Here is a 20847-nt window from a genome sequence, read left to right as displayed (position 1 = left end):
GGTTTTGGTTTTAAAAGATTGTTATATTGCAAAAATGAATAATATGAAAATAGGTATAAGTGATAACATTTGTATAACCCAGTGGAAGTGCTTATTGGATCTGGAAGTGAGGAGAGAGAGAAAATGAATCATGTAAATACTGAAAAATATTTTAATATCTTAAATAAATAAATATATATATGTCCAACTTGTAAAAAAAAAGATGATGGCATACCTCTGGAAGAGAAGGGGGGCTTTATGGGGTGGAGAGAGACTTTATGAAGTGTAAATAAGGAGAGAAAAGGAACTTATGAATTGCAAGTAAAGAAAAACACAGTACATCACAGACATTGGACAGAGCAGGGAGATGGAATTCTGTGTGACAAACTGAGAGATGGCCAGTTTGGCAAGATTAGAGTTTAGGAAAAGAAGTAATGTCAAATGAGGGTATGAGTTAGGTTAGAGCTTTAAAAAACGAATTAATTTTTTATCTTAGAGGCAACAGGAAGTCACTGAAGCTGTCTGAACAAGGAGAACATGTGATCATATTTAGCTTAAGCAAAATCACTCTGGCAGCAGTGTGGAGCATGGACTAGAGTAGGTAGGGACTCAAAGTAAGATCAATTGGGCAATTGTAACAATCTATGCATGCGATGAAGAGGGACTGAAATAAGGTGGTAGGTAGCTTTCTATGTGTAAAGGGGTTGGATGTAAAAAAGGCTATGCAGGAGAAATGGCAAGACTTGGCAATTGGATAATATGTGGATTGGGAGAAGCAATTAACAAACCTGGGAAACTAGAAGGGTGGAAGATCATGGAATGAAAATAGGGAAGTGTAAAAGGGAGGGTATGGGGGAAAAGTTAATAAGTTCAATTTTGGACATTTTTAGCTTAAGATGTCCCCAGGATACCAGTTTGAAATATCCAACAGATAACTGGTGATTTGGAACTGAAGTTCAGTGAAAACATGGACTAGATATATTGATCAGATATACATGAATAAAATATTTATTAAGCATTTATTTTGTACAAAGCAATGAAAGAGTCATCATTGTAAATATGAGGGTTAAACCCATACAAGCTCATAAGAAAGAGAATGCAGAGGAAAAAAGAAGAGTCTAGGACAGAAACTAGGAAAAATCTCTAGTTAGAGGGCCTGATATAGACAATGAGCCAAGGAAGAGGAATGAGAAGGGTTGCCTCCTCAGAGACATAGTCTGGAAGAGGACCAGGATAGGGTACTGTCAACAAAATTCCAAAGTAGAAAGGATATCTAAGAAGACAGGGTAGTTGTGTCAGAATGATTTAGTCTGAGAAAAGATCCATTAGTTTTAGCAATTATGAAATCATTGGTTAACTTTTGAGAGAGCCATTTTAGTTGTGTGATCAAGTCAGGAGGTGGACTCCAAAGGGTTGAGTAGCAAATAAAAGGAGAGAAAATGGAGGCACAGAATGTAGTTTTTTTCAATGTAGTTTAGTTGAGAAAGAAAGAAGAGCTCAAGGAGGATGGCTTATAGAAATACCAACATCTCGTGACAATTTTTTAAAGATAAAGAAGAAAAGCCATGTACAAAGAAGTAAAGAACGTACCCACTGATGGGGAGAAGTTGAGATCTAATAGAAGGGTAATGATTGAAGATGTAATCTGCTGAAGAAGAAAGGAAATGACAGTTTTAAGTATAGATGTAAAAAGGTCTTATCAATTAAACTACCAAAAATTATTTTGTAGAGCTAGAAAGAATATTAAAATTCATCTGGAAAAACAAAAGTTCAGGAATATCAAAGGCAACAATGAAAAAAAATTGTTAAAGAAGGGAGTCTAGCAGTTTCAGATCTCAAAATGTATTACAAAGAAGTAATTTTCAAAGCAATCTAGTTCTAACTTAGAAAGAGTGGTGGGATGAATGTAAGAGATTATGTAAACAATAACAATACTAAATAACAACAGTAATCTAGTGTTTGATAAACCTAAAAACCCAAGATTGTGGGGAAAGGATTCAACATTTGCCAAAAATTGCTTAGAAAACTGGAAAGCAGTTTGGCAGAAATTAGGCATAGACCACCATCTCAAACTATATTTCAAGATAAGGTCAAAATGAATATGTGATTTAGACATAAAGGGTGATCATAAATAAATTAGAGAAGCAAGGAAAAAATGTAACTGTTGTATTTGTGGATTGGGGAAGAAATTTTAAGCAAACAAGAGAGAGAAAGGATTACAGAAATAAAATGCATAACTTTGAACACATGACATTAAAAAGGTTTTACACAAATAAAAACAATGCAGCCAAAATTAGAAGAAAAGCAGGAAAAATGAGGAAACAATTTTAGCAGGTTTCTCTGACAAAGTCTTGATTCTTAGATATATGGGGGACTAAGCCATATTTATAAAAATAAGAATTACCCAATTATAAAAGTCCAAGAAAATGAACGGTAGTTTTACATAAGAAGAAATCAAAGCTATAGTCACATAAAAAATGCTCCAGGTAAATGACTTAAATATAAAGAGGGAAATCATTAGCAAATTAGGTGACCATAGAATTGTATACCTGTCAGATCTATGGGAAAGGAAGGAATTTAAGACTAAGCAAGAGATAGAGAATATTACAAAATATAAATAAATTTTGATTCTATTAAATTAAAAAGGCTTTGTACAAACAAAACCAATGCAATCAAAATTAGAAGGGAAGCAAAAAACTTGGAAAAAATTGTATAACAAAAACATCTGACAAAGGTCTAATTTCTAAGGAACTAAGTCAAGTGTATGAAAAATCAAGTCATTGCCCAAATGACAAATAGTCAAGAGACATGAATAGTCAGTTTTCAGAAGAAGAAATCAAAGGTATCAATAATCATATGAAAAAGTGTTCTAAATCCTTCCTTATTAGAGAAATGCAAATCAAAACAACTCTAAGGTACCACCTGAAATATTGTAAATATCTGTGGATGGTTGTTTTGGTAGAATTGAGGTACCAAGGATTGATGATTACACACCTCATATCTAGCAGATTGGTCAATATGGCAGTAAAGGAAAATAATAAATGTTGGAGGGGATATGGCAAAACTGGAACACTAATACACCACTGGTCAAGTTGTGAACTGATCTAACCATTCTGGAGGGCAATTTGGAATTATGCCCAAAGGGCTTTAAAGGATTGCATGCACTTTGATCCACTACTGGGGTTGTACCCAAAAGAGACAATAATGAATAATGTTTATACAAAAATATTCATAGTTGTACTCTCTGTGGTGCTAAAAAATTGGAAAATTAGGGGATGTCCCTTGATTGTGGAATGGATGAACAAATTATGGTATATGATGGTGATGGAATACTACTGTGCTGTAAGGAATGATGAACAGGAGTTTTTCTATATGAACTGGAAGAACCTTATGCAGAGTGAATTGAGGCTGAGTGAAATGAGCAGAACCAAGAGAACATTGTACACAAAAAGTGAAACATTTTGGAAAAATCAAATGTATTGGACTTTGCTACTAGTAGCAATGCAATGATCCAGGACATTCCCAAGGAACTTATGAGAAAGAGTGTTATCTACATCAAGAGAAAGAAGTGTGGGAGTAGAAACACAGAAGAAAAACATGACTTAGTACTTATCAGTTGTTTATATGGATATATGATTTGGGGTTTTGTTTTAAAAGATTGCTCTATTGCAGAAATGAAAAATATGGAACTAGATAAAAAATGATTTTTTATTTATATATAGATTATATATACATTTATATAACCCAATGGAATTGCTGGTCAGCTCTGGGAGGGGGGAGGGAAGAGAGGAGGGAAAGAAAATGAATCATGTAAACAGGGGAAAATATTTAAAAAAATAAAAATTTAAATGCTCCAAATCATTACTGATTAGAGAAAAGCAAATTAAAACAACTCCGAGATACCACCTTATACCTATCAAATTGACTCACAATAACGAGCAGGACAGTTACAGAAAAACCTGGGCAGACTTATATGAACTAATACAAAGTAAAGAGAGCAGAAACTAGACAACATTGTACAAAATAACAGTAATATTGTAACTATAAAAGTTGCTATTCTTATTAATAATGATATAATCATATCCAAGACAATTCCAAAGCACCCATGACAAAAAATGTTCTCTGTCTCTTGGGGAAGAACTGATGAACAGTAGAGATTAAAGCATTTTTTTTACTTCATTTTTCCCAGTCTTTTTTGGTATGTTTTCTTAGCTAATGTAGAAATATGTTTTGCATGACTTCATATGTATATCGATATCACATTGTTTGCCAATGGGGGTGAGGTGAGAGGAAGAGAATTTGCAATTCAAAATTTTTAAAAATGAATGTTAATTTTTATATGGGGTTAGCTAGGTGACTCAATGGATTTAGAACCAGGTCCAAAGATGGGAGGTTCTGAGTTCAAATCTGGAAACAGACACTTCCTAGCTGTGTGACCCTGGGCAAGTCACTTAACCCCCATTGCCTAGCCCTTACTACTTTTCTGCCTTGGAATTAATAACATGCTATTGACTCTAAGAGGAAGGGTAAGGGTTTAAAAAATTTTTTTAATATATATTTTTATATGTAATGGGAAATATTTAATGAAATAAGGGCCAACTCGTTGTCAGAGAAGACTGTGATAGATGATAATGAGAGGGTTCCTGGGTTTTTGTTGTTGTTTTTTTTTAGATAAATTAAGAGTAGGAGGAAAGTGAACTCACAATTAATGGCCTCAATCTTTTCAGAAGAGTAGGAAGCAATATTCTCAGATGAAAAAAAAGATTGTGTCTGTGTGTGTATGTGTGTATGTCGAGTCGTGTGTGTTGTTGGGGGGGGGGGGTTGTAGGTAGGGTCTGTGGAACACAACTGTAATAGGTTCTATAGGGAGTGAGATAAGAATGGGAGAAATAAAAGGACTGCCAGCTGGGGTTAGATAACATGAATTTATATTATATATAGTCATTAAAAAGTCATGCAGATTTTCTCCAGCAGGGTTCAGTAGTTTGTGAGTAGGAGTGAAGAGAAAGTTTGTGGGAGTAGCCCAGGGCTAAGGTTTAGCAACAATTGTGGCAATAAAACAAGAGGGCAGGGAAGGCAATTATTAGATTAAAGTTGGAGGGGAAGAAAAGGAATTATGCTCCAAGAAAATATTGAAGATTAGAGCCTTTGCTGGTCTTAATGAAGGTGAAGAATGGACTTAAGGAGAGATGAGGCATAGGGAGAGGAGGTTATGGTCAGAGAGGGTAATGACAGAATTTCTAATGAGAAGTGTGGAACAACTAATATATATATATGTATATATATATGTATATATATATATATATATATAGTAAACCTTAAAATTTCTTAGACTTATAAATGTTGGAAATTTCACCATTGGGAAATTTCATACTTGAAAAATTTCCTATTGATAGTGGGTCTTGGCTATTGGAATGTGAACCCCATTGGCATGGGAGGTTCCTCCTCCTCCCTTCTTGAGATTACTTTAGGACAGAAACCTTTTGCTGAACAATGGAAAGGACTTTGACCTATGCTTAAGCATAGAACAGGAATTTCTTTGAGTCATGATTGATTTTAGAATTGATACAATAGAGATACTTGGAATGACAGAAACAGGTCTTGGAAAATACAAATTCCACCCCACTCAGTCCTAACAGGATTTAGGAAGGGCTGCAGCATAGATCAAAATTTAATTATTCCAATCTCTACCCTACTCAAGGTAACAGGATTTAGGAAGGGCTGCAGCAAAGGATCAAGATTTAATTATTTGAGAATATGACCTTCAACAATCATGTGCAAAGCCACAGACCTCTGGGCAGTCCTGGGTTAAGCTAGAGCCACCATTGGCACAGGGAAAATGATGGACAGTGATTGGTAGATGTGAGAACTGAGGGGAGGGAACTTGGATGGTTTCCTTAAAGATAGAGGGGTCTGAGGACTGGGGGTGGTTGGAGAGTTTTGGCTCTGAGTGGTTGGAGAGGTGCTCTGAGAAGCTTGCTCTGAAGGAAGCTGAAGGTGGGGGCCTCTGAGACTGTTTCTCCATTTTGGTCACATGAGTAATAGGGACTGATCTCTTTTCTTTGCCCCAGCTATCTAAGGGCTTGGGCCTTTTGGCCCAGCCTAAACAGAAGGGGTATTTAAGCCCTATTCCCTTCTCTCCCCTTTCTCTCTCCCTCTCTCTCTCTATCTCTAATTCCTTTCTTCCTCCTGTTTGTAATTAAACTCTATAAAAGGTTGACGGCTGACTTGAGTTTTCATTTAGGAATTACATAGCTGAATTCCTTGGCGACCTTAAAATAATATATATCAGTCTTTTAAAGTGATTTCCTTGTTACAATATATATATATATATATATATATATATATATATATATAATAGTGAGGTCTAATGCATGACCGTGTGTGGTGGATTGAAGAAATAGGTCATTGGAAGCTAGATATTGGTGGGTTAGGGAGCTTAAGAAAATATCAATGTGGAAGATAGTGAGACAGATGCTGAACTCCTTTTCAAGAAAGGTGGGAGAATGACTTGGGGCCCAGAATATTAAAATTGCCATAATTTGAACTGAGTAGGAAGGAAAGGAGGAAAAGCTAAAGAGGAGTAAAGAGATAGTCCAGGGCAAAAGTTTGCAGCAATAGAACAAGATGGCATAGGATGCAAGATCAAAAGACAAGCTGAAGTTGGAGAAGAAAAGTAAAGCTAGGACAGAAAAATATTGAGAGGTCAAGTTGCCAGTCTTGATGAAGGTGAAGATGAAGAGGTTTAGGCATACCCCCATGTGAAGGACATAAATTGAGAGTCTAGAGGTAATACCAGGAAGAGAAAGAAGTATTAGACTTCACCTAGGACTGTTGTGTTGGGGAGTGCTACAGAGGGCAGCTGGGAGGATGTACCATCACCACAGGGAAGTCAATCATGAGAGATAATTGGTGGGAAAAGTGTTAGAGAAAGAAGTCTAGAATTAAGGGGAAATTGTTCACTCTGAATTGGGAATTCCAATATGTACAGTGTAAGGGTAGGCAGGGTGGGAGTAGAACATGGGTGGGATTAGGACTGAAAGGGATGAAGATCAGAAAACAGTAGGAAGGGTCTGGGTACTGTTTACATTTAGATAACTAGTGATTGATTAACACAGGGATACAGGTAGAAACAGGAAAAATCATAGAGGTAACAGTGAGTAGCCAACTGATGAGGGTTGTAGAGGGAGCTGAGCCTTGATTAGTTCTTTTCCTTTCTCTTAATGGATTGTGGAGGGGGACAGGGATTGGAGGTGTGCTCAAATTAAGATTTTTAAAGGAACTCCCATTTTACTGTTAAATACCCATTAACAAACCAAACTTATGTCAATTTACTACTATTAATCACATTATTACAATTATCCTATTCATTACATAATTTATTACTATTCATTACATATTAATTAGCATTCCTAGTAACTACTAAATAGATATCTTTACATAACTATGAATGCAAAATTCATAATTTAAAAGTAAATACCAAGGGGGGCAGCTGGGTAGCTCAGTGGATTGAGGACCAGCCCTAGAGACGGGAGGTCCTAGGTTCAAATCTGGCCTCAGCCACTTCCTAGCTGTGTGACCCTGGGCAAGTCACTTGACCCCCATTGCCTAGCCCTTACCACTCTTCTGCCTTGGAGCCAATACACAGTATTGACTCCAAGACGGAAGGTAAGGGTTTTTAAAAAAAATAAAATAAAATAAAATAAAATAAAATAAATACCAAGAAAATGATTTATGATTATCATCATCATCTTTTAAGAGTTAAAAAAAATCTTTTCCCATTCTGGCAGAATAATCTTTATCTATAAAGTATCTTTCTAATACAACAATGTCCACAAGAGATAAAATAATATGTCCCTCACTGATTCCATGGTTTTTAATATGGTTAAGTCACTTGCACCAGTTGTGTGTCAAACACTGTATTTATTGTAAAGCAAAATCTGGCATAAAAATGAGGCAGAGAGGTTCTCAACAGACAAAAGAGGAATTAAAAATTTTAATGCTAAGAAAAAGAAATAAAAAGTTATATCGCTAGTTATAAATGTGAAAATATTTGGTCTTCTCAATGCTGAATAAAACTTAATTTTTTAAATGCCCTATGTTAATATTTAAAGAAAGCCTGCCAACTCATAAAACTAGAAAACATTTTCTTTGTAACCACTCCTTTGCTCAATATAGACAGGAAAGACATACCTTGTTAAGCTTCCCAAGTGCAGATATTAAGTCTGCCCATTCACTGGAGTACTCAAAATTCTTGAGTGCTTTGTCAATTGCAGCTACATAATTTCTGTACTTGGAGTCACTCAGTAACTCCAGCTCCTCCGTGTTCATCCTCCCACAGATTCCCACTAGAGGCCAGATGGCAAGTCATGTAAAATCATTACCTACAGGAGAGTTTGTGGGAAGGGAAACAATACTGTCATAAAGTTAAATAACAATTTCAGAATTTCTTAAAATAAATTTTATGATCATTTTAAATATTATAGAGTAAGAAGTGGTCAAGGTAGGATACAAGAATGTGGGGGGAACTAGGGATGCACAATTCTGTACATCTTTCAGTGAGTTAAAATAATTCAGTTTGAATATAGAAAAGGAAGGAGTATTTTTTGGCTCTTGTTATTACACTATATTATTATCACCATATGACTGTGATGGTGAACCTATGGCATGCCATTTTTGATGACACACGGTCACATACAGAGAAGTATAGGGCTACATGTCGAGTACTTTTTTTTTCTCAAAGTGACACACCACCCGAGTTATGCTCGTTTTTTTTGGGGGGGGTGAATTTTGACACACCAAATTCAAAAGGTTGCCCATCACTGCCATATGATATTTTGATATGAATTTTTCTCCTTCCCTTGTATCAAGCTGGAATCATAGTAGGATTTTGATCATTTGAAATACTAGAGACTTGAATGGGCTTGGGACATCATCTTATTTTTATTAAGGAACAAAAAGGAAACTAGATGATTCAGAATTTCAAATTACATATTATTTTGAATTAAATGATACAGGATGAAAGAGAATTTTATTGTCATTGTTTTGATCGACCTAAACGTCCCAGTACTTATCTCATTACTGACTGTAATTTCTACTAGGCAATTTTCAATGCTTAGAAACAACTTCTTTTCCAAAGTAATGTCCTAGCTTTAAATATTCATTTATAAAGGGTCAATGGGCTGATCACAGTTGCTGCCATATATCCTAGTCCTATATCTTCCAGGTTTAAGATGATCAACTCCTGATAAATGTACTACCAAGAAACAGCCCCATTTTCCCATTCAAATACTTATACATGGCTCCCCAGTTTACCTTTACTGTCAAATGTATTCCTACTCTTTCCATTATCTCTTAGGATTTAGAGGAAATGTAATAGATAAATAATTAAAGGACACGAACAAACAATTCACAAAAGAATAATTTAAAAGTATTCACAACCACATGAAAAAATGCTCCAAATTGATAGTAAGACAAAGGTAAATAAAAACAATCCCAAAGTTTTGCCTCACTTCCTGCAAATTGGCAAAAATAAAAAAAAATGGCAAGTCAATGTTGGAGGAGTTGTAAAAAGATAGGCATACTAACACACTGTTGATGGAGATGTGAAATAATACATTTATTTTAGAAAGCAATTTGGATTTATATAAATATATATATAAATTTATATATAAAATTACTAATATATCCATATCTTTTGAACCTGAGACTCCATTTTTGGGCTTATACCCTAATAAAGCCACTGATAAGAATAAAAGTACCCATATACTCCAAAATATTTATAGTACTTTTTATAATACCTAACAACTGAAAAAGTATATGCCCATCCATTGGTAAATGTCTAAAAAAATCTGTAGTTGAGGAATGTAATGAAACACTACTTTGCTTTATGAAATAGCATGTATGATGAATTCAGAGAAGCATAGAAACATCTATATGAACTGATACAGAGTGAAATAAGTAGAGCCAAGGAAACAACATATTCAGTAATTACAAGATAAATGGAAAGAATAATGATGCATGAAAAAAATCAAAAGTAAATATAACAAAATTATAAAGATCAAGGGGGACTGGAATGAAAAGATATGAGAAAACACACAGAACTTACACCTTTGTGGAAGAAGGAGATCCATAGCTACATATTGCAAGTTTTTGGACCTTTTATCATTTCAGTTGTGCTGACCTTTCTCTCTACAAGAATAATATTTGTCATAAGGGACATCTCTTGAAGAGGGAAAGGAAGATGGTTAAATAATATGCTACGGTGATATAAGAAAAAGAAAATAACAATAAAACTTATTCTTAAAATAGATTTGGGGGAAATGTCATCAAAGGATATAAAATGGCAGTTTTCAAAGGAAGAAATCCAAGCTACAAATAGCTATATTAAAAAAAATGCTTGAAAGCAGTAATAATTAGAGAAACAAAAATTAAACCAACTTTGAGGTTTCACCTTAAACTCAGACTAGCAAAGCTAATTAAGAAAAAAAAGAAAATGACAATGTCAGAGAGCCTTCAGGAAAAGAGGTACATTACAACTTTTGGAACCATGAATTAGATCAGTCATTGTAGGAGAAAGTATGGAACTATGATCCAAAATTTACTAAAATGAATATAAAGCCTTAACCCAACAATACCACAATTAAGCCTATGTTCGAAGGAAATTAAAGAAGTGACCTGTATGAACTGATATTGCAAAGTGATAACAATAATACTTCAAAAACAAAAAACTTTGAACTTTGGCCAGTGCAATGAATAACCAACCATAATTGTGTAAGAGCTGATGATGAAGCATACTACCCATCTCTTGATGGAAAGATGACAAAACCAAGATGGAGACTGAATCTATTAATAAATATTTATTAAACACCAATGGGTTGCCAGGTACTTTGATTATTATTGGGGATACACATATAAAAAAGGCACTCCTTGTCCTCAAGGAGCTTACAATCAAATCTAGGGAAGACAACACATAAAAGGAAGCTGAAAAATGAGGCAGAAGGGAAGGAAAGTACCTGTGATAGGGGCATTATGGAGAAGTCCAAAGGAATGCAGCAGCTTGGGAATGAAGAGGGTGAGAATGAGATATAAATTTTTGGAAATGGCCAATATGGAATTTATTGTGCTTGACTATGCATAACTGTTATGAGGTTTTGTTTTTTTTTCTCCCAAGAACAGGAGGTGAGAAAGCAAGAAAACCAATGTTTGTTAACTGAAAAAATAAAATAAATTCAGAAGAAATGAAGATTATAGCCATCTTTGGTTAAAACTGAAAAACTGAAGCCAACTAGTTTAATCAACAATAAAAACATAACAATGAAACCAAAAACAAACTCTCACACACACCACAGACAAAAAGTAAAACAGAGAAGAAATGAGCAAATATCCTTAAGATTCTAAACACTTTCAAATTTGAGGCTCTTCTATATATGAATTAAAAAAAACTTATCTAAGACTTTTCTAAATCAACTTATTTTACTAAAAGTTAATTGATGTTAGAATTTTTAAATAAAAATTTTAAAATTTTAAATAAATTCTATAAAGTCATTTTGACTATAAATAGCAAGCAAGTTTTTGCTTATTAATCATTTAAGGTTATTTGCAGTTAGCAAGACTAACACCAGAACAGCTTCTGATAACCTCTTTTGATTGCTATACTATTTGAGACTTCATGGAAGAGAATAATGACAAAGGTTAAGACAATATTTTGGAAATATGAAGATGATTTTTCTAGTAAGATAATGAGGAAAACAGAGGGATCAAGAAAAAGAAAAAGGACTCATATGAACAAAAATACTTAGAAGTATCTCTTTCTGCAATGAAAAGGAATTGGAAAATGAGTGGGTGTGTTCATCAATTGGGGAATGGCTGAATTAGTTATGTGGTATATGAATGTGATAGAATAATACAAGATTTGGTAAAATAAGATAAAGGGTTGGCTTCAGAAAAATTGGGGAAAACTATGAGCTGATACAAAGTGAAATGAGCAGAATCAGGAGAACAATTTATATAGTGACAGCAATACTGTTCTTATCTCACAAGTTGTGAGGAGAGGGCTATATAAATGAGAGTAGTTAGCAGCAGCAAACAATGTTATATACAAGAAACTAGATGCCAATGGGGAAAGCCTGCCATTCCTGTCCTATATAATTACATTTCTCTCATTTATTTAACATTAAATACATACTCTGTATAATACATTGTTTTCTCATGAACAGTTTGGTATATACTGAGGTATGACAGTGATGAAACATTTTTCATATTGTTATGCCTTTAGGTTATAAAACAATAATTAAAAAAAAAACAAAACCCAGACTTGGAATCAATACTGTGTTTTGATTCCAAACCAGAAGAGTGGTAAGGGTGAAGCAATGGAGGTTAAGTGACTTGCCCAGGGTCACACAGCTGTGAAAGGGAATTCTTTATTCTCTTTGTCTATTTTGAGTTAATCAATCTAAGAAACCCCTATTTAACACTCTGTTATCAAGTAAGAGAATTCACAAGTCACTTACTTGGAGAGCCCCACCCTTTTAACCCAATCAGTCAGAAATTTGTGAATCCTTTGATAAGAGTTGACACCTTCAGAGGATGAGAGGTGGATCTCACAGACACTGCCCCACTGGGTGGTGCTAGGCAGTTTGGAAGCTGTGACTGGCCCCTATGAAGAGTGGAAGGGACAGGAAACAACTATAAAAAGCCCTGACCTCCTTGAGCTTGATATTCTGGCTTGAATTTTGGGCTTGGAGCTTCAGATGGTGACCTGCCTCTTGGAGGTGACTTGGGACTTGGGACCTTGGCTCTTTGACTGTTTCTTGGGTGAGTGAGTAGCTGGTCTTCCTTTCCTGGCTTCTGGAGAGATTAGTTCCAGAGAGGCCTTCCCCTCTTGGAGAAGGCCATGTGGGTGGAACACTGGGTCTTCTGGTAAAGGATTAACAAGCCCTACTTGGTTGAGCTAAGCATTGGTGCAATATTTAGTGTGATGGGTTAGACATCTTCTCTACCCTCTTTTTGTATTTTTTTCCTACTTTCACTCTTTTCACTTCTTTGTAAATAAAAGCTATTAAAAGTCATTTTGACTTGAACTATAATATTTTAAATTGGTGGCCACCATATTATTTTAGAATTCTCACATATTTAGCCAAACCCCTAAATTTAATTCCTTACATAGCTGTGTCTGAGGTCATATTTGAACCCAAGCAGGACCTGGCTTTCAATCCACTGAGTCACCAACTATTCCCAAAACAATAATTTTTAAATCTCACTTGAACACCTAAATATAAATCATAAATTTACAGTTTTAGTAACAGAGTTGTTTCTTTATAGCCCTGACTTGTATTTTTTATATGTTTTTATTCTATTGTAATTATTTGGCTATGTCTTATTTGCCCTATAGATAAGTTCCTTCAGTGTAGGAAAATGTGTTAGTGATTTATGTATTATACAGTACATATAGCACTTAGCACTATCTTATATGTAAAAGCTTAATAAAGCTTGCTAAATATTTTCAAATTAGTGAAAACTACTTATAGGCCACTTAGCATTAGTCATCATCTGAGAGCTGGAATTCAGTACCCCAAGCTACTTAACCTAGTAGCCACAGCTCAATTGTTATTGTTATTAATGTTTTTTGGGATCCTTCCCAGATCAGAATCTATGATCTTATGAATTCAACACTGCTTTACTGTTTAAGAAGTGTTTTATTCATAACACTATTAATTATCTTCATCTTACAGATAAAGACATTGAAGCTCAGAAAGTTTAAATGACTTCTTCACAGCCATCTAACTGTTAAGTATTAGGGCTGGGTCTCAAAGACAAATTTTCATGCTTAAGACTTCTGCTTTTCCAACTCTCTTACAAAGCTACTGCTGTGGAATCCTAGTCAAAACCCCTCAATCATACCTTCATTTCTCTCTTCCTTTGTTTCAGTAGCTGTTAAAAAGATAAGCATTCTCCTAGTCAAGATTAACCATTCCACTTGACCTCTGGATGCAATCTTTTCATGGATTCTTCTAGTAGCACTCTAGCACTCCCTCTTTTCTTTCACAATCTCCCAGTATACACTGGCTTTTTTTTCTCTGCCACCTACAGATATACTCAGTTCTTTTCTAGCCTTAAAAAATAAAACAAATGAAAACTTTCACTTAACCCAGACACTCAAGCCATTCTATTAGAAAAGATCATCGATGCTCATCTTAATTTCCTCATCTCCCACTCACTTCTTGATCCCCAGGAATGTCTTCGAACCTCACTACTGAACCGAAACCTCTCTTCAAGATTATGAATAATTTCTTAACTACAAAATCTTTTTCTCATTCTTCATGCTGCTGGACCTCTCTGCAACTTGAGGTTGACAATACCAACTCATTCCCAACATGTATACGTAAACACAGGTCTATCCAATTTCATTGCCAAGAATTTCATATTCTACCTATATATCTTTCACATTCATGCCATTGATTCATTCACAATGCCGACCACTTTAGTTCAGGCCTTTACCATTTCTCCTCTATTAGTTCCTAATTGAGGGGCAGCAGAAAGAAAACCAGATCTAGAATCAGAAGAATCTGGGATCACATCTGACCTCAGACATTTCCTCACTATGTGACCTTGGACAAGTCACTTAATTTCAATTACCTAACCCTCACCACTCTTCTGCTTTGGAACTTGTTATAGCCTATGTAACATGAAGGATCAGAGAAGGGTTCTAAACTACAGAGATGCTGTGAGCACAAAACATGAAATTTAAGAAAGAGAAGAAAGAAAAGGGGTGAAGAAAGAAGGAAAAAGACTCCAACACAGTATTAGGTTCAGAGAGAATCTTACTAACCTTCTAATGAGGAAAGGAGAGAAATGGGTACAAACAGGAAACAGAATTTTGCAGAGAGAGAAGTGTGGTTGACCTGACCACTTGCTCTGGAATTGCAGAGATTGAATTTTGGAACAAGGGGCACAGGTAAAATTGGACATTAGGAGTGACTGGGGGTCTCTTTGACTTCCTGTTGCTGTGTCAGTTTAGAGTGGATACTTCCTCCCATTCACTACCTCTGTGAGCTGAGGAGGGGTGTTTGGTTTCCTATCCCTGAACAACTCTGGTGTTCCTGTTTGGATAAATCTATCATCCCTTGAGATCCAAAAGTGATTCCTGCTTACTGAGAGTGTCCCCTGCTGCTTTGAAGATCCATGCTGGCAAGTCTGTTGTGGGAAGGCCTGAAGCCATGGTAGGCCCAACCCTGATGGGGTTGAACCCTAACATAAAGGGTTCACCCCAAAACTACTCTGAAGGACTTTATATCTTACCAGAAGTTATCTGGGAAGATTAATAGCATCACATAGTCAGATAGCTGGGAATTTTAAAGTAGGAGCTTGAAGACAAGAAATCCCCATGAGGGGATGTAGAGGTAGGGATTTAGCTAGAATTCTTATTTCTAGGGAATCCTAAACCTTTAATCCTCCCCTCCATTTTATTATGTTTAAATAAACCCTTGTCCTGTTTGAAAATCTGTCTGGGAGTCTGAGCAGCACTCTGGCCCTATGAAGAAGCTTATAGGCCCATGATGGCAAAACTATACATGCGTAGCTATTTTCAATGACACACAGCAGCATGCAGGCTCAGGGTGCCTTGGGGCCTAGGGGCTAGTGGGAGCAGCCTGTGCCAGGCAGCTGGGGCCCCAGTGGCTTCCACAGGAAGGAGGAGCTTGCATGGAAGGAGCCTGAGGGCAGGCAGGCTGTCTGCAGCTGCTGCTCTCCCAGCAAGGCAGGGCCAGCTGGCTGGGGAGGGGCAGGGCAGGGCCAGGCCAGCAGAAGGTTGGTGATAATCTCCATTGGTAGAGAGAGTTCTTCCCAAAGGGATCTATCATCATCTTATTTCCTCTATCTCATTCTCCTCCTGTTTCCCTGTAGAACTGTGATGGTGTACCTATGACACATGTGTCAGCACTGGCACAAGTAGCCATTTTCGATGACACGCAGCGGCATTAGGTCTCAGTGCCATGGCCATGCCCGGCCAGGGGGGAAAGACTGCTCAGGGCCAAGCAGCAGGGGCAGCCACTGCTCTTGCAGCATCCCTGGACCAGCTGCCTGGGGAGGGGCAGGGCTCCAGTCCATGTGCAATGGAGGAGTGTGTGGAACTGATTAACCAACTACTTTAACACCCTGAAAAATATAGCAATGGTTTTATTCACTATTTTCCCCTCTATGTACTTTTGTGAGACCTTATTCTCAACGTTAAATATCAAAACCAACAAAAGAAACAGACTGACAGATGCAGTTAGTAGCACTTTCTTGGGCTTAAAGTGTACAAAATACCAACCTTCAGTTGAAGATTTAGCCAATGAAATTCAGCAACAAAAAAGTCACTAATAGGCAGGTTAAAGAATTCCCCCTCCCCCTCACTTATCTTAATTCATAGCACCCCACAAGTTAAATAATATCAAGACCAACAAAAGAAACAGACTAACAGATGAACAAAGAAGTCACTAAGCAGGTAAGTTAAGTCATTAGTTTTTGGTTTATTAGTTATATATTAAAACTATACATTTTTATTTAAACTATAAATAACATGAAATTACGTTGTTTTTTTCTCCAAGTGACACAACACTTGAGTTATGTTCTTTTGTATTTAAATGTAAGATTCCCTCCCCTTAAAGCTTTCAAAATAAGCCACCTTGAGGGTAACTCTTTTGAAGGAATAAAAATGTTGGAATTCAGTAAAGACAATTATTTTCAATAATATAAAATAGCTAGTATTTTAGCTAGCCTGTGGTTTTCTATATAGCCAATTATTTAGGTTCAGTCATTAAAAAAATCCATCGACAAAAGTACAATGTGACACAAAAGACTGATTTATATTCTGAAACAATGAAAACTTTGTACTTTGAAAATGGATACAACAATAGTCGCTTATGTCAAATTCTAGAATAAATAAGACATAAGATTTGTGAAATATGGGGGCAGTTGGGTAGCTCGGTGGATTGAGAGCCAGACCTAGAGACAGGGAGGTCCCAGGTTCAAATCTGACCTCAGACACTTCCCAGCTGTGGGACCCTGGGCAAGTCACTTGAACCCCATTGCCTAGCCCTTACTACTCTTCTGCCTTGGAACCAATACACAGTATTAATTCCAAGACGGAAGGTAAGGGTTTAAAAAAAGTATATTATTGCTTTCCCCCTCTTAATAAGGCTGGAATAAGATTTATATATGCCAAAAAGCATTTTGAAAGATAATATATAAAAAACTTTGCACATGAGGAAGATGAAACTGAAATGAAACTATCTATTCAGGAAAAATTAAAGAGAAATAGTGTTTCCTACATTGATATTTGCGTTAAAACTCATTATATACATATATATGGACTAAGGAGATAAAAAGAATCAATGTAAAAATACTTGACTAGAAAGTTAGAGAAGACTAAAGAAATTTACAAAGCAATTTTAATTATAATGTAAGATCAACATTTTTATACAAAATACAGATTCAGCAAGACTGCAATGAAAATGTTTTTGCATATAAAAAAAGTTGCATCTTTGGGATGAGAGGTCCAGCCATGTTTCTTTAATGGTTTCACTATTGCCTATACAAATTATCATTTTTATATGAAAACACCACTCTTTGCTATGGAAATGCATTCTCTTTGTACTTTTTGTCTAATATATAAAATGTTAGTTCTATATATATACCTTATTTTTAGGTGAACTATCTTATAATGTAAAAATAGCCTTATTCCTGATTGTCTGAAATATTAACATGCTTGACATCAACTAATAATTTATCCTTTCCAAATGGATTTTTTTCAGCCTGAAGTGAAAAAAGTTATTTCCCAGGGAATATAAATAACCACTTATATAATGTACCTAGTAAACTTTACAATGTAAAACAAAATGAAAAATATATTTTGATTTGCTACTTTCCAGCTGGAAAAAAGCAAATAAAAATACCACTTCGAGTCTTTCTTCCTTCCCAGTGAGATATTAACAAGCATCTTTAGCAAGATTTGTAACCAACATGCCAATTTTGATGTCAATTCTTTTAAGGTATATATATATATATATATACCTCATATATTTTGGAACTATATTATTAAAACATGTTTATAGTGTCCCTGTCTTTTGCTATACCACAGCAGTGAAAACAAAATGAAGTCACCCTTTTGCTGGCAAATTAAGCACCAAGTAATAAGCATAAAAAAGAAAATGAGTACAGATTTAAATGTTCACACTTCAAAAGAGGGAAATCTCAGACTAGATCTTAAGAAATGCCAAGCAAAGTCAACATTTCAGGTATAGCTTTTCTAATGGGGGTTTAAAAAAAAAGTGAGGATTTGGCTTCAAAGAAATCTGGGCTGTTTTGACAGTAGCATTAAAGAAAGGGAGAGAGACCAGAAGGGACATTGTCATCATTTGCCATATGCAAAAGTAAGTCTGATGTTCAATAACACTACAATGTATTCTCACCAGTGGCAAACTGAGGCTGAAAGCTGCCAATTGTGAAAGAAAATTGGTAGGCTCAATGTTATGTGCCAAGTATGTATCCATTAAAAATATCTGCTGGATTAATGGAAAAAGAAGTTTGATTATTACCATTGAGGAAAAATGTATATAGTACTTTTTACCAGCTAGTGATGAAAATGTTTAAGAATAACTTTAATCCATTGTCTGCTGGGAGCTGAAAGCCCAGCCAAGAAATAACAGGTCAACTAGTCATTTTTAATAACTAGAAAATGTATTAAGTTGCTTAAAAATATAAATATCAAACAAATAAAATAGTTTTTAATAACTAATAGGAGGTACTATCCTGCCATTCCCGGAAGTCTTCACATTGACAGGAAACAGAATTAGTTTGACTCACCACTAGCATAGAAGCATTAGATATTTTAACTAATACAGATTCTAACTAATTAGATCAATTAACTAATACACAGCCTGTGCTAAGTATTTAAATACTTAAAACCCTCAAAAGAGTCCTAGAAGAACTACCTGCCAAAGTTAGAATCTGCAAATGGATACATTTAGGCCACAGTTTACTGTTATTTGTACACATAAATATAGCTGCCTAAATATGGAGAACAAATTCTGATTAGACAGGTAAGAAATGCCATTAAGTGTGACACTTTCTGCTGAATTCATGATGGCATACCTTTAGATACTGTGAGGTTTTGACAAAATAGCATTCCAGTGTAGTCAATATTTTAAAAATTCCTTCCTCTCCTCCCTTCTCCAGGACCTTGCAGCAAAAATTAGTCCCATTTTCTAGCATCTCCTTTCCCTCTCCCAAAAATCTTGTTAAGCTACACTAACTAAAGTATTTCTTCACCATTGTTATCAGTGCCTGTCAGCATTTTAACTACAGTCAAAGATTTGCATAGAATACTGTGGTGGCAAGGAATTGCAAATTGAGGAGGATTTCCACCAACAAGGGAATGGCTGGGCAAATTGTGGTATATGAATGTGACAGAATATTATTGCTGAGTAGCTGACTTCAGAAAATCCTGGAAAGATTTATATGAAATAATGCAGAGCAAAATGAGCAGAACCAGAACCTTTATTTCATATTATTCCTCTTTACGCATAGTCTGTTGAGGTCAAGTAAGCCTGCTACTATTATACTGGATACAGCATTTCATCTCTTGCCTTTGCATAGGTGATTTCCCATATCTAGATGGGGGATCCATCCCTTCCTCCACATCTAAGGGTTGGAATCTCTAGCTTCCTTTAAAGTACAGCTTCAGGCACCAATTCCTACAATAAGTCTTTCCTTGATTTTCCCAGTTGTTAGTGGCTATTCGAAAAAAATTGCTTTGTATTTACTACATACATGTTTTGTGGCCTCCCTTGTATACTTCCAAGAGTATTAAACTCCTTGAGGATAGTAAGGATTTAATTTTTGCCTCTGTATATCTATCTGATGGCTAGCAGCATGACTAGCACATAGTAAATGCTTAATAAATGCTTGCTGAATTGAAAGCAAAATCTGTTTGTATCCCCAGCACTTAGTACAGTGCACTAAATATATTAAGAACTTAATATGAATTTTCTAAACTGAATTCAATTATCTATACTAGAGGAAACAGTCATGTAAAATAATCCAGAATTAATCAACTGAAATTGCATACTATTGATAATGGAACCTTGTTTTTCAGGGGCAGATTTATTTTTTCATTAAGTTTGATATATGCTAATATCAAAAACTAGTTTTTATTCCCTGAAAACATAATTGGGGAAATGGCCTAGAAACTTCCTAGAAACCAAGGGCATGTACTGGACATAGGTAGAAGAAGAGGCCTCAAAGTGGGAGCAATTTCAGGAAGAATGCAATATCCCATTGGTGTTAGATATCAAAATCAAGTAGGAAATGACCTTAAAGAATCTACAGAGTAATAATAATATAATATTATTATAATAATATTATATTATAATTATATATATATATAATTATAATAATATAATATAATGATGTCACTTCTTAGGTCTCCAATACATAATATCAGCTCAGTAGAGCAAAACATAGCTGGACATTATATAGATCCAAAAAATGAAAGGTGATTTTGAAGATTTTAAAAATATATACTGTGAAAGAGGGCCAGATCAAACACAAGGAGAATAACTATATTCTAGACCTATTATTGAATGTCTTTCCATGTTTTTAAATGAGTTTTTTTTTACATATGATGCTCATCTTTGACAAAATATTGTGTGTATATATATATATATACACACACATATAATTTTGAACTTGGAAATATGTCAAAGTACTTCTATCTATGTTATCTTTTACATATTTTGCCTTCAGAAAACTGTAATGTTCCTTTAATGCCTCCAAATTTATCTTAGAAACATAGACCAATGCTTTTCATTTCAACATTCTACCTGT

General features: G+C 35.3%; 1 protein-coding gene across 13 annotated transcripts in view; it reads right to left on the bottom strand.

Moving 5' to 3' along the window:
- The window catches only part of DOP1A (DOP1 leucine zipper like protein A), a 110689-nt gene that overhangs the window by 76916 nt on the left and 12926 nt on the right, over positions 1-20847 (bottom strand). For 11 of the 13 annotated variants that reach the window (XR_008916608.1, XM_056818526.1, XM_056818530.1 and 8 more), the window contains one exon: positions 8173-8363. Coding sequence is in view for 12 of the 13 variants with exons in the window: in XM_056818526.1 (XP_056674504.1) it covers positions 8173-8310 (138 nt within the window). In the remaining variant the exon portion in view is untranslated. Of the gene's footprint in view, positions 1-8172; positions 8364-18431; positions 18525-20847 lie in introns of all 13 variants that reach the window. The other 2 variants (XM_056818527.1, XM_056818529.1) reach the window with 1 other exon arrangement.

Source organism: Monodelphis domestica, chromosome 2, assembly GCF_027887165.1.
Source record: "Monodelphis domestica isolate mMonDom1 chromosome 2, mMonDom1.pri, whole genome shotgun sequence".
NCBI classification, from domain to species: Eukaryota; Metazoa; Chordata; class Mammalia; order Didelphimorphia; family Didelphidae; genus Monodelphis; species Monodelphis domestica.
This window is presented reverse-complemented; position numbering and strand designations above follow the sequence as displayed.